Source organism: Xenopus laevis, chromosome 8L (assembly GCF_017654675.1).
Source record: "Xenopus laevis strain J_2021 chromosome 8L, Xenopus_laevis_v10.1, whole genome shotgun sequence".
Lineage (NCBI taxonomy): Eukaryota > Metazoa > Chordata > Amphibia > Anura > Pipidae > Xenopus > Xenopus laevis.
Genome location: NC_054385.1, coordinates 5166765 through 5184447, shown reverse-complemented (window position 1 = coordinate 5184447; position 17683 = coordinate 5166765). Strand labels below are relative to the sequence as shown.

Sequence of the window (17683 nt, the reverse complement as noted above, 5' to 3'; positions counted from 1 at the left end):
CAACCGCATCTCTTGCCCATAGACCTACTTCCAAGGGAAATTTGTAATATTTCCAGTGTTACTTTTATCCTAGAGCTCCCCAGACATGTTACATTAGTTAAATGGGGTCCTTCTGTCCTGCTTTGTGACTCATTCAACCTCTGTTCCAGTTCATTAATGGAGGATTTGTACTGTCCCTTCTTTCTTTTATGCTATACCTTTTATTTTGCACATCATGTCTAAATTGTTTTTCCCCAAGTAAACCCTAAAATACAACTTTTAATGCCAAAGTTATCAAGAATAAAATAAAAAGTAGGACAGCACCCAAAGTACTTAACTTCCAAATAATATTGATACATCCGGGAACATACTGCTCAGTCTCTAGACTCTGTATAATGGCAAATAACATGCTGCTAAGCAAACTTTATGTGTAATAATCACTGAGATGGGGGTGGGTGAGCAGACTCTGGACACGTGGCCTTTCTGCTGATTTTGGCCTTTATTCCTAACAATGCTTTAACAATAATAAAATACTTTGGTGTTTTATTATAAGGATGATAATTTGGCAGTTTATCAGGTGGCTTTGCATTTATGGGAGGTCCGTATAGACCCTCACTTCTGCGCTGCTTTTCCCCCACAAATATTATCATGGTTGCTACGCTATTGTATCATAATCTGCTCAGCCTTTATGCTTGCCTTAGCCGTGAAGCTGTAATTGTATGACCATATTTTATAAGGGTAATGGGCAACTGTATACAGTACTAAATAGATTTGCAGGCTGGCAAGAGAGAGTGCGATTACAGAATGGTTTTACATTCACAACGAACGCCTACATTATCTAAAAGCCTCTTGCCTCCTCTGGGCCAGGGATCTCGGGGAAAGGGGTAAGGGGCTCCCCCAGCCTCAGAGAAGGGGAATCTGAAGACTTTAGGAACATTTTACGCCAGGTGGTCCTGGAGATTTTAGCAACACGTTGTGCATGTTTTGCACTTGAACTTGGGTGAAGTATCTCGGGCTTCAAGAAAAAAGAGGGGTTCCTGTTCCATTCTGCAGGGTGCGGAGCTCTATCGAATTGCTCACCTTTGGGCAGCTGCTAGACTCTGATGTATGCTTTCTTATGGGTGGTGGCACACAGTCGCCTGTGATAAAGTTGCCTGCTATAAGGGCAGAGACAGACGAGAAGATTTAGGGAGATTTAGTTGCCCGGCGACAAATCTCTCCTTCCTCTTTGGGCGACTAATCTCCTCGAACTGCCTCCCCATCGGCTAGAATCTAAATGGCCAGCGGGATGGCACTTGGAGCACTTCGTTTTCTGAAGTCGCCCGAAGTTGCCTCACAAGGAAACTTCGGGCAATTTTTCAAAAACAAAGTGCTCTGAGTGCCATCCCGCCGGCAATTTAGATTCTAGCCTGCGGGGAGGCAGTTTGGGGAGATTAGTCTCCCGAAGAAGAGGCAATTTGTCCCCGGATGACTAATCTCCCCAAATCTTCTCTTCTGTCTCTGCCCTCAGTCTTCACTACTGCCGACTAATCTCCCCGTAATTCCTTTCCACCAGCAAGAATGTGAATCGCCGTGGGATGGCACAAATGTCGCTTTGGCTTTCCAAAGTCTCCTAAAGTTGCCTCACAAGGAAACTTTGGCCAACTTTGGAAAACCCGAAGCGATACTTATGCTATCCCGCATTCTTGCCGGTGGGAAGGAATTTCGGGGAGATTAGTCGGCAGTAGCGAAGATTTATAGCAGGCAACTAAATCTCCCAGTGTGCCGCGACACTTAAGCAACATCTAATTTGATCTATTTAATTGAATACAAACCAACCAATAGCACTTTTAGCCACGGAAGGGCTATTCAGCCACGGCCCAGAACAGACTGACACGTTGTCCTAAATCCGCCGTATACGAATGCACTGAGACCCCTATCCACCCCCTCCTTTGTGTGTTCTAGAAAAAAAATCCTGGAAATGAAAGGTTTCTGCCAATTGTTGTATCCACACTGATGAGCTCACAATCACTGTATAGAACATACTGTAAGTCAAGGAATAATAGTGAAATAAACCTCCTTCTTTGGTTACATAGAAGTTAAGGCACATTATCCTATATGCAGATGGTAATATTCAAACATTAAAAGCTCCCCCTTTTTTATATTTTATGTACTGAGGAATATTACACGGTATCCAAAAGGCTGAAAATACCAGAAGGCCTTCATGGGAAGTCCCTCTGGAGATTAAAGATGCAAAAACCAAAGCTACAAGAATCTGGAAAATCTGATGTAGACCCGAGGTGTCTAATGTGCCACGCACTGTACCCTATGCTGTTTGACTTTCCTTAACCCCCCTCGGGGGTTTCAAATTTTGATGTAGTGGAAACTTGTGCAGGGAAAGCTCAGAGAAAGTTCAACGTTACCTACATATGTAATAGGTCTTTCCTGAAGATCTGATTTGCTGCCCTTGCAAGAACTTCTATCTGACTGCCTTGGAGAATATTGAGGGCATTATCTATCTTGATGTGGGACCTCAAGCTGCACTTAAACTTCAACACTCAACTGACGGCCAAGAACTTCAGTTTACTTGATATGGGGTCAATATTGAAGTTGAGGTTCAAACTATGTGTGGATGTCTTCTAGTAGACTCTACTCTCTTTACACTCTCACTAGCAGCATGTTTGAGGCTCTTCGATTTCACACCAAATGGTCTGGAAAGTAAATCCTAAAATAAATATGCACACAATTCCTAAAGAATTCATAGTTTTATGGCACCACTCCGTACAGACTATGAACAGATGCAGCAAGTACTACATATACCAGCATAGTGGACTTCCCAGTTTTCTGTTGAGGTCACTTTCCATTGTGTATGGCATGGCACTGCTGGAATTTCATTGGGCTGCTGGTTGGCTCTAACTTACCCTTGTAGAAGACTAGAAGGCCTCCCATAGGGATGTAGGTATTTTGTCCAGTCTTCTTTAATGCCCAACCACCTGTTTGCAAGACTTACGGCAATGCCTACAAAATGCTCTAGATGTGTTGTTGGCCGCAGCTGAAAGTCTTTAGGATCAGATGAGGCAACATTGATTATTGTTGTCACTCCAACCGTGTTGCTTTTGTAATTTATCTATAATAGGCATGTAATTTCTCTATTTTGCACTCACATTCATTTTCTTGGATCTGACACGAGAGCTTGACTGCATTTGGCATCCCAGTACATTACTGCTTGGAATGCTCAAACCTTTCCATGCTCAAGAGGACCATTTTCCATGTTTCCTGATCACATGCTTTTATGGTTTTGCGATCACTTGCCAGAACCACCTAGTAAATAAGTCCTTGCTCTCGGTGAACTGAGCATATGTTCATTCTAATAACACAGTTGCAAAGATTTCCACTTGAATGGAATATAGGTTGAAGTGTTTGTGTTTAGCATTGTGTCCCATCATGTTTTGCTAGTTGCATCTACAAGGCCGGGATACAAGGTGCCTCATGGGCTTCCATCATGCTTACTAAGTGACTATTATGCCACTCTTACTATACCTGCTATCCCACAGCTACACTCCCTTCCCAGAGACTATTATCCACTGTTACTATAGACACCATCTCTCCCTACTATACCTGCTATCCCACAGTCACACTCCCTTCCCAGAGACTATTATCCACTGTTACTATAGACACCATCTCTCCCTACTATACCTGCTATCCCACAGTCACACTCCCTTCCCAGAGACTATTATCCCACTGTTACTATAGGCACCATCTCTCCCTACTATACCTGCTATCCCACAGTCACACTCCCTTCCCAGAGACTATTATCCACTGTTACTATAGACACCATCTCTCCCTACTATACCTGCTATCCCACAGTCACACTCCTTCCCAGAGACTATTATCCACTGTTACTATAGACAGCCAATCTCTCCCTACTATACCTGCTATCCCACAGTCACACTCCCTTCCCAGAGACTATTATCCACTGTTACTATAGACACCATCTCTCCCTACTATACCTGCTATCCCACAGTCACACTCCCTTCCCAGAGACTATTATCCACTGTTACTATAGGCACCATCTCTCCCTACTATACCTGCTATCCCACAGTCACACTCCCTTCCCAGAGACTATTATCCACTGTTACTATAGGCACCATCTCTCCCTACTATACCTGCTATCCCACAGTCACACTTCCTTCCCAGAGACTATTATCCCACTGTTACTATAGGCACCATCCCTCCCTACTATACCTGCTATCCCACAGTCACACTCCCTTCCCAGAGCCTATTATCCACTGTTACTATAGGCACCATCTCTCCTACTATACCTGCTATCCCACAGTCACATTCCCTTCCCAGAGACTATTATCCCACTGTTACTATAGGCACCATCTCTGCCTACTATACCTGCTATCCCACAGTCACACTCCCTTCCCAGAGACTATTATCACACTGTTCACTATAGGCACCATCTCTCCCATACTATACCCTGTTATCCCACAGTCACACTCCCTTCCCAGAGAGCTATTATCCACTGTTACTATAGGCACCATCTCTCCCTACTATACCTGCTAATCCCAACAGTCACCACTCCCTTCCCAGAGACTATTATCCAACTGTTACTATAGGCCACCATCTCTCCCTACTATAACCTGCCTACCCACAGTCAGCACCTCCCTTCCCAGAGACTTTATCCACTGTTAGCTATAGACCACCATCTCTTCCCTACTATACCCTAGAGTCACACTCCCTTCCCAGAGACTACTATTACTATACCACTCCCTACTATATACTATACAGTCCCACTCCACTTTACCCCAGCTATCCACACTCCCACTCCCACTTAGGACAGGGTACGGTACAGTCACACTTCCCAGACTATACCAACTATTCCACAGTGGGGTCTTAGAGTTGTTCCACTCTCCCTGCATTTCATACACCACTACATTACTCCCTACTATACCGCTGTTACATCACTGCTATAGTTCTATCTCAGAGGCTGTTCTTCCTATAACTAGAAACGCTTTCCTCACCTCTGAAGTTATACAAAGACTTGCCCATTCCCTAACCTCTCCCTTTAATGTCCCCCTCCTGCTCTGATTTTAGAACTTCCTCCCAAAGAGGTGCAGGAGCAGCTGCGGTGTATTATTCTCTTAAGTGCTGCTAATATTCCTATTCTCTCATTTTCTCCCCAAGCCTGAAGTCTGCCATATTGACTAGTCCGACCAGCCTTTCACTGATGTCAGATTTTGGGGGGGGGGAGAAGAAACTTTCATTCTTTTAGTGATTATCCCCCTCAAGGAATGTGCACATTCCCTTTCCCATCTTGCCCTGCCACACACTCCTCTCACAGGCTTCTCCAAACAGTTTTTTCCTACAAACTTTTTTTCCCTCCCCCTCTTCTCCCCTACACCCCCCCCCCTTCCTGATCCCAGTGTAAAGGGGGCAGAGCTTGCACTTCTTAAAGCCCTGATTTGCTGCCCCTCTCTGCGACTGACAGTCTCTACATAAGCCTAAAAAGGCTTTTCACTCTCTCTTCGCTGGACAAGGGGCCATCACTTCTGTTGGAACCCCAGTAGGACCAGAGCTGAGACTGAGGGGACACAAGGAACACGGCAAAGTCCTCACCAACTCCCCCTACATCCTAACAACACATCCCAATGGCTTTATAAAAGTTCCAGCAGCAGGGTGTTTGCCCTAAATCTCCTTACCCCTCTTATTTTGTTGCATTCCAAGATCTAAAGTGGGGACACCTGAAACTGAAGAGATTACCCCCCAAAACCAGAGGAGCTAATGACTATGGATTCCCACACGAGATGGAAAAGAAGAAATTGGACAATAGAGTGGCCCCTCCTTGTAGCTTTATCCTTGTCTATATGTTGTCGCTTCAGCGCAGGTAAGGCACCAAATATGCATAAGTTCTGATTAAGACTTACTTTTTTTGGGGGGTTTTCAAGGATAGAATTAAATCGCCCCTGAAACCTTTAACAGATCTGGCGAGTCCTCTCTCTCGTGTTTTCCCTGCAAACTCTCTGACATGAAACATTTTTAGCAACTTTTTGCCCCTTTTTTTTTTTTTTAAACTACCACCATGTGGTGCATTTAGAGTATTACATACATAAATATTAATATAATGTTAGAGCAGTACTAGTAACTTTATTACAGGACAGGAATTTAAGGTTATTTCTTAATATGAAGGCATTTTTATTTTCTGGTTTTGAGAAAGAGCGAGAGCATTCTGGCTTGAGATGTAATCAGGATGTTTTTAATTGTCCATATTAGTCTATTATTATTTATAATTATTATACTATTATAATAGTAAATTGTTGATATTTGCTCCAGATATCTCATTGTAGAGCAAAGCAGCTGGAATTAGGGTAGAATCTATGGAATCGGTTGTGTCTGTCCATATGTATGACTGGGTACTTGTCCAGCAGTGAGGTGCATGGGTGTGTTCCCTACAGTGGATACATACAGCTGCGGGGAGCCCCAAATCTCTTCTTTAAGACTTTAATGATCAGTTAAAGGGCCAGAAATGACAAGCATTTAAATACAAAGCAATGGTATAAACTGTGTTAAAGGGGTGGTTCACATTTAAATCAATTTTTAGGGCAAAGATACACGCTGCTTTTGGGAGATTAGTCGCCCAGCGACAAATCACTTCTACTTCGGGCGACTAATCCCCTCCCAAACTGCTTCCAGCCGGCTAGAATGTAAATCGATGACGGGATGGCACTCAGATCGCTTCAGCTTTCCCAAGTTTCCTTGTGAGGCAACTTCGGGCGACTTGGTAAAATGAAGCTTTCCGACTGCCACCCCACCGGCGATTTACATTCTAGCTGGCAGGAAGGCAGTTTGGGAAGAGTAGTCGCCCGAAGAAGAAGCGATTTGTCACTGGGCGACTAATCTGGCTAATTCTAAGCAACTATTCGATTGGTATTCATTTTTTTTATTCTTTTCAATAATTTTTGAAATATTTGCCACTTTCTTCTGATTCTTCCCAGCTTTCAAATGGGGGTCGCTGACCCTATGTAGAAAACACACGCTCTGTAAAGCTACAATTGTTATTGTTACTTTTTATTGCTAATCTTTTTCATTCAGGCCTCAACTATTCATATTCCTTTCTCTTATTTAAATCAATGCATGGTTCCTACCAGTTGCGTAACTAGGGCCCCGCACAGAATCATTTTAGGGCCCCCAAATTATCCAGCGGTTATCTTGTTTTAACAATATATATTAAAATGACTTTTATTATTGATTATTATTATTATTGACTTTAATTAGGGACTCATGGGGCTCCCTATACCTCCTGGGTCCTCCTGCAGTTGCAGGGTCTGCTTCCTCTGTAGTTACGCCCTTAGTTGCTATGGTAATTTGGACCCTAGCAACCAGATTGCCGATTATGAAAAATGAATAAAAAGCGAAATAAGTAAAAAACTGCACAATAATAAATGAAAAGCAACTGCAAATTGTCTCAGAATATCCCTCTCTACATCATACTAACGGTTCATTTAAAGGTGAACAAACTTTTTAACAGTTTTTAAAAATATATAAGCTGTTGTGTAGCAATAGGAAAGATGAGTTAAAAGTAGCAGGAACAATAAAAGTGTAGCCTTAAGGTGGCCATAGACGTAGAGATCCGCTAGTTTGCCGATGTCGCCTAATGAGCGGATCTCTGCCCGATATGCCCACATTGAAGTTGGCGATATCGGGCTGATCCGATCGAGGGCCCTAGGGCCCAACAATCGGATCAATATGCAGGAGAATGGGCGGTCGGATTGCGGGACTGCATACACGCAGAGATGCGGCTGTCGGGATTTTTTAACCCGCCAGATATCGATCAGGAAAGACCGTCGGAGGGCCCCACACACGGGCCAATAAGCTGCCGACTCGGTCTGCCTTTACAGAACATTTGATTTTTTAGATGGGGTCAGTGACCCCTATTTGAAAGCTGGAAAGAGTCAGAAGAAGAAGGCAAATACTTTAAAACAATATAAAATAATTAATAAAGACCAATTGAAAAGTTGCTTAGAATTAGCCATTCTATAACATACTTAAAGTGAATCACCCCTGGACGTTCAATGTTGGGACAAATCTGATGTCTGAACTTGGCATTGAGTGGGTACATATTGGATAAGGCTGATTCCTAATGTGACTAGTGTAGGCAAAGCTCAACTTACATGATAAAGCTGTGAGTGATGTCAATTTGTGTTATACTGTGGCCCTCCTGCTGGTCACACTCACAGTTCAGCTCACACAGAACCCACAGCCCAGACGTGGCCCTCCCAAGGGATTTCTTATGGCCACCAGCCTGCCCAAAACTGACCTAGACCATGACATCATCATGTAATCTGGCCCTGCACTATGATGTAAGCGAGTGCTGCGTTAGACCATATGTACTTTTCATAGTTGAATCATTATACAGGCATGGGTCCTATTATCCAGAACGAGGTTTTCCGGATAACGGATCTTTCTATAATTTGGATCTTCATACCTTCTACTTGAAAATCATATAAACATTAAATAAACCCAATAGGCTGGTTTTGCTTCCAATAAGGATTAATTATATCTTATTTGGGATCTGTTTTATTATTACAGAGAAAAAGAGAAAATAATTTTTAGAAATTTGGATAAAATTGAGTCTATGGGAGACGGCTTTTTGTATAATGGGTTTCCAGATAAGGACAAGTCTAAGTCAATAAGTAAGGAACCCCATAGTCCCCTGTGTGGCAGTGATGGATGAATTTCTCCGGGTACGCTTCGCCAAAATATTGTGAAAATCGAAATTGACGCCCATGTCCAATTTTCTACGCGCATCCCTAAGTCACTAACGTCAATTTTGACGCTGGCGTTAAAGTCAATGGACGTCCAAATAGTGTTGATGCGTGACTATTTTTGAATATTTTGTGCGACTTTTCAGATACTTGTCTAAAATTTTTTGACTGAGGTGAATTTTCGCCTGGGTATTTTCGCGGGAGATTCGTGAATTTATTCGCTGGCCGCACAATGCGGAAATTCGCGGCGAATTCGTGACAGGCAAGTTTATTCGCTCACTACTACTGTGTGGCCCTCTAGTACTGAGTTATCCAATGGACAGAAGGTAACAGAGTTTGAGACAGGTGTATCATACAGGTAATCATCAGCTCAAAGCTGTTATTCCACCTCTGATTGGCTGTGCCCACATTATCACTGTGTCACCTAATCCTGTTTAAAGTGTGAATGTTTCCTAAACATGCAGCTGATACTTTTATCTATTTTTTTTATCTATCTATCTATCTATCTATCTATCTATCTATATATATATATATATATATATATTTATATAGCGACTGGAATATGAATAGGAGAGGCCTCAGTAGAAAGATGAGTAATAACAATACAAAAAAAGTAGCAATAAGAATACATTTGTAGCCTTACAGAGTATTTGTTTTTTAGATGGGGTCATCTAAAAAATTAGGGTCTAATATCCTTATCATTTACAGTAGGGGGTATATTATCCCTTATAATACATGAGTGATACTCAGAGTTCCCTGTATAACTCAGCCTGCAGCCTTGTGTCTTTATATGGTCACAGAACAACCCCTCAGTGACTTCTAATATCCTTATCATTTACAGTAGGGGGTACATTATCCCTTATAATACATGAGTGATACTCAGAGTTCCCTGTATAACTCAGCCTGCAGTCTTGTGCCTTTATATGGTCACAGAACAACCCCTCAGTGACTTCTAATATCCTTATCATTTACAGTAGGGGGTACATTATCCCTTATAATACATGAGTGATACTCATAGTTCCCTGTATAACTCAGCCTGCAGCCTTGTGTCTTTATATGGTCACAGAACAACCCCTCAGTGACTTCTAATATCCTTATCATTTACAGTAGGGGGTACATTATCCCTTATAATACATGAGTGATACTCAGAGTTCCCTGTATAACTCAGCCTGCAGCCTTGTGCCTTTATATGGTCACAGAACAACCCCTCAGTGACTTCTAATATCCTTATCATTTACAGTAGGGGGTACATTATCCCTTATAATACATGAGTGATACTCAGAGTTCCCTGTATAACTCAGCCTGCAGCCTTGTGCCTTTATATGGTCACAGAACTGCTCAAATGCTGCTAATACCTATAATTTTTAACAGGGGGGTACTTTATATATTGTTGGTCTAAACTGCACTCTTAGCTTCTAGTAGGGGGAATTCTGGTCAAAATCAGACCAAACCCTTGTTATCTTTTGGCATTTTTGTTGAGTATGGATGGATTTTGAGTTTCTACCCCCTTGTTTGCCCCACCCCTGCTCTTTCCCCCAACTGCAGCCTATATGAACCGTATGATTATAGGGTCGGTACAATACATCAATGAAAGAATAGATTTTGAGATTGGAGCGTTTTAGAAATCTGCACCGACGATAATGCACTGTTTGCAACAGAATTGGCTCATTTTAACAAATGCCTTAAAGTCCTACTCATGTCCCATACTACAAACCTGGCCCCAGGATACATTTTGCCACATGTTGGTATGACCAGAGAGATGCCCAATTCCATGAGCTATAAAATACAGTCAATTAATTTTGCACTAAAGTTAATACCTAGATCTCCTCTGTGTATGAGTTCATTCCCTACTGGGATCCTTTCCTAATGCTGTATGTATTATGGAATGCTTAAAGCCTTGATTCATGGCCATTAAACCCTTAAAAATAAGCTGATCTGCCAAACAGATTGTCACCACCCAGGGTTTATGTGCCGTGGAGAATGAGACGTTCGCTCATGGTCAGCAGAAACCTACCTTTATCCTTGGGTGCCATGGTCATTTCCAACCAACGTCTGGCACCCATAATGATGTTGACTGTGTGGTCACTATTCCACCAGAGCAACTGCCGACTCTTAAACAAAAAAAAGAAAATGCTTTGGCAGGATGGAAATCCGAGGGAACACATGTGCAGCCCATTTAGTCGGCCATTTTTGGCTTTCGCATGTGTTTCCGATCACCCACATTAGAGGTGTGCGCCATTAGGAATGTTTAAAGGGCAGGATCACTGCCAGTTTGTTTTATCTCCATTTATGATGCTTTTTATCACTTTACCAGGTTCTTTTTAGCGACATTTGAAGAGGATGATGTCATCGATTGATGGGCAGTCTAAGTGAAAATGATTAGTTGAGCCATAGGTTTGGATACCACTTATCTACAGCTTTTGTCATTTGTGTTCCATTGTCTAGTCCCCTGTGCCAAATAAGGGCTGTGATTGGCTATTGGTAGCTCCTATGTTGATGGGGAGCCTACTTGAGGTTCTCTTTGGCAGTATACATGGTTTTTCTGCAACTAAAACTTGCCATTAAGCCAGGAATTGAAAAATAAGCACCTGCTTTAAGACCACTGGGAGAAATATACTGGTTGGGGATCACTGGTTTAGCCCCAATGTCCATACATTGAGGTGCTATGCATGTGGGGAAATCATGGTGTGCACCTTCTTGCTAAAGGTGGTGCATCTACAGAAGAAGCAGACCCCTTGGCCGTGGTGGGCCTACTTCCTCTGTAGGGCGACTCCATTGATTTGAGGGGTAGAAAGAAATTGTGATTTTTATTTTTTAATGCTTGACAAAGGGGTACAACCCCCGAAACGTTGCACAACTGCAAATAAACACACAAGGGTTTGTCCCTGTTTGCACCAGCCTTTGAGTGTCTGTGAATCTTTTGGAGTTGTCTGATTAGGAAGGTGCCGATCCCTCCATCACCGTGCCCTGGGCTTCCATTTCTGAAGGCCAGGGTGTGCGAGCGGTGCCTCATATCCTGATTTCTGTCACATGACTTACTGAAACTTGTGTATTATAATAAATAAAGTAAAATATGAGGGTATTAGAAGTCACCTCGGATTTCCATGACCTGGAATGGTCATGGAGCTCCTCAGTAACTTATAATATCCTTATATTTGACAAGAGGGGGTATTTTATTCACTATATAATAAATAGGGGATTTCGATGAAAATAAAGAGTAGAAGGGAAAAGTCACATTATAACTGTAGCCATTGCTATGTTGGCATTGATCGTTTCACTACACAGGCATGAAGATCTGCATACTGCTGCTTGTATTTACCTTTATGGACCCCACCAAGAAATGTGTCCGTTGAAATCCGGCTAAGATAAGTCAAAACAGACGCGATCCATTAATTCAAAGACTAGTTAATGGCTTAAGTTACGAGAGCTTTTCTTTTTTTCTTTTTTTTTTCTTTTTTGTGTGTGTTTTGAAGTTTAAAGATGGCAGCCACATGTAAGTGATGGAAAGTAATGACATCATTCCTGGATGACACAAAAGTTTCCAAGTAGTCTGTATCACTCAGCCATAATGTTATTGGCAAATGCAAGTGCAGCCGGTCCGAGGGCGACGTTATCTTAGGAATGTAGTGGTTCTGAAGGCTGAAATGGTGCAGATCATCTCTAAAGAACCCCCGATAAGAACTCCTTTAAAGTCACTTAGAACTAAGAAAAGGAACTAAAGGCTTCTTCTTTAGTTTATGATATAGGAGGTAGGTGGATTTTCTGGCGCTTTCCACCATTCTGCAATGGTAAACATTTTATTGTTGATAATAATTTCATACTGTATATGAGTCATAAGCTAGAGATCTGATTGGGTCTACTGAAGCCACACCCAACCCACTGACTTACACCCCAACCCACAACAGCTTTATGCTCTATCTTCATAAAAACCCATGTATGATCCAATAATCCTAAGGTTGAAGCTTAGGAATATTAAATAATTTGCATTTGTTATGTTGTTATGGAGTTGGTTCTTAAATGACATCTGGAAAGTATGGGGATCAGTCAATAAATTGTAGGCATTCCCGTAGGATGCCAGTGTATGTGGGTGATGCCCTATGTAAGAGCTGCTTTCTGTAGATCAAGAATCCCCAACCTTTTTTACCCATGAGTCACATTTTGCATGTAAACAGAGTTGGGGAGCAACACAAGGATGAAACATGTTCCTGGGCGGTCACCAAATAGAGTTGTGATTGGCTATTTGTTAGCCTCTATGTGGACTGGCAGCCTACAGAAACAAACCTGGGGGTCCCCAACTTTTTTTGCTCATGGGTAAAAAAAAAAAAGTTGGGGACCCCGGGTTTACTGCCATATAGAGCCTCCTGTAGGCTGCCAGTCCACATAGAGGCTAACAAATAGCCAATCACAACTCTATTTGGTGCCCGCCCAGGAACATGTTTCATCCTTGTGTTGCTCCCCAACTCTGTTTACATGCAAAATGTGGCTCATGGGTAAAAAAGGTTGGGGATTCTTGATCAACACAAGCATAAAAAATGTCCCTGGGGTGCCAAATAAGCCTGTGGAATAAGCCCTTATGTGGACTGGCAGCCTACAGGAGACTCTGTTTGGTGGTACACTTGGTTTCTATACAACCAAAACATACATCAAAGCCTGGAATTCAAAAATAAGCACCTACTTTAAGGCCACTGGGAGCAACATCCAAGGGACTGGTGGGAAACATGTTGCTCCTGTGCCACTGGTTGGGGGATCACTGCTGTAGACTGAACAAAGGACATGGATATTTGTGTTTCTTCCAGTGGCAAAAGTGCTAATTAGCTTTAATCCTTGCCTGATCAGATAAGTCCGATTGTGAATGCAGAGGCTGAGGAAGAGCTTAGCATTTATTCTTAGCCTGCTGCTATGTTTTTTCTGCTTTATTTTAGCTTCCTTAAGTACCCATCAATCACGCAGAGCAGGGGAAAAGAAGAAGACTGAGGTCAAGGAGGGTTATAGCTTTAAGATCATGTGGCAACAACCATTGGTGTTTTTAAATGTGTGTGTGCATTGCTGTAGGTCCACAATGGACTCGCCTATACTTGTGGTGGTGAATCCGGTGCCTAAGTTGTTCTTTATATCTAGATGTGTTTTGCCACATAGAATGATGAGTATGTGGGTATGGGCTTTAAGCTGTGTTGGTGAGGCCTGTTCATTGAGAACATGTGAATGGACAGATGGCATGGGTGCTGCTAACTGGCAGTTCATGCATTTGGCAAAACATAAAATACAGACGGCAGTTTATTTCTCTAGTGCCCAGGAGGTTATACTGTACTGTAATCACATCCCTTTTTTAGATCTTCATAGGATCCTTTTATCCTTAATGCTCAAATATATCTGTCATTCTTCAAACGCGGGCTAGTTAGAGTTTATATGAAGCTGCTTGAGTTAAAGGGTAAATGTGTGTCTGATTAGCCCGACAGTCGATAATCCACAACATGCCATGATGTGCCGTAACTGGTTTTCTGCAAAACCCTTTGAAATGAGAGAGATGGACCTTCAAGTCTTCTACGTGCCTTCTGTGAGCTTGGCCTGAATTGTATGGCTTTTGTGCCCTTATCCCCATGGCCATGTTTGTATGTGATAACAGGCCATTAAATACATTATTGTACGTGACGTGGATCAAAGGCAGCTGGTGCTACATAAAAGCATGTTGCTTGTAGCCCGAGAAGCCTCCTGTGATTACTTTAAGGAAAGTGTTTAGAGAAGCCCTTCCTCTTGGGAGAATGGTTTATATAGGAGAAATCCCACATGAAAGGACTTGTTTAGTCAGGATTTTTAAGTCGTTTTGCTGTTCTCGTAATATAAGCTCATGTCAAGATACAAAGATGAAGTCTGTATAATGGAGTACAGTAACGTTGTACATCTAACTCACTAGGGCTGCCTTAAAGGGGTTGTTCGCTTTTGAATGAACTGTTAGTATGATGTAGAGAGGGATATTCAGAGACAATTTGCAATTGGTTTTCATTTTTTATTATTTGTGTTTTTTTACTTATTTAGCTTTTTGTCCGGCAGCTCTCCAGTTTGCAATTTCAGCCATCTGGTTGCTGGGATACAAATGACCCCAACAACCATGCATTGATACAAATAAGAGACTGAAATTGGAATAGGAGAGCACTGAATAGAAATATGAGTAATAAAAAGTAGCAATAACAATACATTTGTAGCCTGATGAGGGTCAGTGACCCCCATTTGAAAGCTGGAAAGAATTAGAAGAAAAAGGCTAATAATTTTATAAACTTCAGTCACAAGGCATTATATGTCCTAGGTACGGAACTGGGAGTCTGATCCAGCTAATGTACTGTAGCTTGTGTGTAGGGATGTAGCGAACCGCCGATAATGTGTTCGCGAACGCCGTTCGCGAACACCGGCAAAAAATGCGAACAGTTCGCGAACTTCGAACATCCGAAAATCGTTAGATTCGAACGATCGAAGGATTTTAATCGTTCGATCGAACGATTTTCGTTCGAATCGAACGAAAATCGTTCGATTTTAGCGACCGAATGGTCGAATGGTCGAACGATTTTGACGCGAACGCCTATTGGCGAACGTCGCGCGCCGTTCGCGAACTTGCGGCGGACGCGAACAGCCGATGTTCGCGCGAACAAGTTCGCCGCAGAACAGTCCGCGACATCCCTACTTGTGTGTATGTGTATATATATATATATATATATATATATATATATATATATAATACACAAAAGCCATGAATATCCTGTAAATTATAACCTTATAAATGTCAGTGATGTCATCCGTTATAAATGTCTGTTAGTGATGTCATCAGTTAACGATGAGTAGTGATGCCATTTCTGTCCCATGACTCACTAAAACTTGTGTATTATAATAAATAAAGTACCTCTTGTGGTAAAATATGAGGATATTAGAAGTAACCTTGGAGTTTCATATTCATGGAACTCCTCGGTGACCTATAATAACCTTATATTTTACAATAGGGGGCGATTTTTTCACTTTATTATAAAGTAATTAAGGATGCACTGAATCCACTATTTTGGATTTGGCCGAACCCCCCTCCGAATCCTTTGTGAAAGATTCAGAACCGCATCTGAAAAAAGGAACCAAAAAAACTTTGTTTGCTTCCTTGTTTTGGCTTATAAAGTCACGTGATGTTAAAGGGATACTGTCATGGGAAAAAACATTTTTTTCAAAATGAATCAGTTAATAGCGCTGCTCCAGCAGAATTCTGCGCTGAAATCCATTTCTCAAAAGAGCAAACAGATTTTTTTATATTCAATTTTGAAATCTGACATGGGGCTAGACATTTTGTCAATTTCCCAGCTGCCCCTGGTCATGTGACTTGTGCCTGCACTTTAGGAGAGAAATGCTTTCTGGCAGGCTGCTGTTTTTCCTTCTCAATGTAACTGAATGTGTCTCAGTGGGACATGGGTTTTTACTATTGAGTGCTGTTCTCATATCTACTAGGAAGCTGTTATCTTGTGTTAGGGAGCTGTTATCTGGTTACCTTCCCATTGTTCTTTTGTTTGACTGCTGGGGGGGGAAAAGGGAGGGGGTGATATCACTCCAACTTGCAGTACAGCAGTGAAGAGTGATTGAAGTTTATCAGAGCACAAGTCACATGACTTGGGGCAGCTGGGAAATTGACAATATGTCTAGCCCCATGTCAGATTTCAAAATTGAATATAAAAAAATCTGTTTGCTCTTTTGAGAAATGGATTTCAGTGCAGAATTCTGCTGGAGCAGCACTATTAACTGATTCATTTTGAAAAAAATGTTTTTTTTCCCATGACAGTATCCCTTTAAGGATTCGGATTCGGTTTGGCCAGGCAGGAGGATTCGGTTGAATTCCGAAGTGAATCTTGGATTCGGTGCATCCCTAAAAGTAATAGATATAGAAACGCATTGCCTCCAGCTGTGGCAAGACTAGCAGCGCACGTAAATGCTTTGTCTTCCTCTATCCAATCTTTCTGGCCAGTGTATTTATAGCTAGAATGTAAATTGCCGGCGGGATGGTACTTTGAGCCATTTGTTTTCCGAAGTCACCTGAAACTTCCTCATGAGGCAGCTTTGGGCGACTTCGGAAAACGAAGCTTTCCGAGAGCCATCCCGCCGGCAATTTACATTCTAGCCATCGGAAAGGCAGTTCGCTGAGATTTGTCGCCCCGAAGAAGAATGCCGGGTGACTTCTCAACCAGAATCTCCAGGTCTCTGCCCTAAACATGCTGTGGGTGTTTTATCCAGTAACCCTTCCCTCCCTTCTTGTGCTTTTTGGAGACACTGATATGGAAAAGCAGGAGCGTCCCTTGTAATGTGAATATTGGGATATTATCCTCCGTGAACACAAAGTTAAGGTTAGAGGGGAAACAAAGTAGGAAGCATGGAATTGTCATGACTGATATCGTACACTCCAGGTTTAATGCAGAAATACATGAAACGATTGGATTCCCTTTGAGCAACATTTGCCAAATGGATGAGAGCATAAAAGGGGCCTATAAATAATAAAAAGGCAACTATACACCTTAAACAGGCATGGGACCTGTTATCCAGAATCCTCGGGACCTGGGGTTTTCTAGATAACGGATCTTTCCATAATTTGGATCTTCATCCCTTAAGTCTACTAGAAAATCATATAAACATGAAATAAACCCAATAGGCTGGTTTTGCTTCCAATAAGGATTAATGATATCTTAGTTGGGATCAAGTACATACAACTTTTTTATTATTACACAGATAAAGGAAATCGTTTTTTAAAAACTTGGATTATTTGTATACAATCGAGTCTATGGGAGACAACCTTTTGGTAATTCTGAGCTTTCTGTATAACGGATACTATACCTGTAGTTACGTTTTTATTGCTCCATTGTTCAAGCAACCTTAATAATTGGAACAACATCTGGCAATGGCCACCCCAACGTAGTACATCATCGGCAGATGAAATTTTCTTCCCA

At 42.0% G+C, this 17683-nt stretch overlaps 1 protein-coding gene across 2 annotated transcripts in view; it reads left to right on the top strand.

Annotated features, from left to right (window-relative positions):
- Window positions 1-5429: 5429 nt before the first annotated feature.
- col5a1.L (collagen, type V, alpha 1 L homeolog) overlaps window positions 5430-17683 on the top strand; it is a 103262-nt gene continuing 91008 nt past the window's right edge. For both annotated transcript variants that reach the window (XM_041572351.1, XM_018229490.2), the window contains exon 1: window positions 5430-5848. In XM_041572351.1, coding sequence (XP_041428285.1) covers window positions 5746-5848 — 103 coding nt within the window. In that variant the 5' untranslated portion in view covers window positions 5430-5745. The remainder of the gene's footprint in view (window positions 5849-17683) is intronic.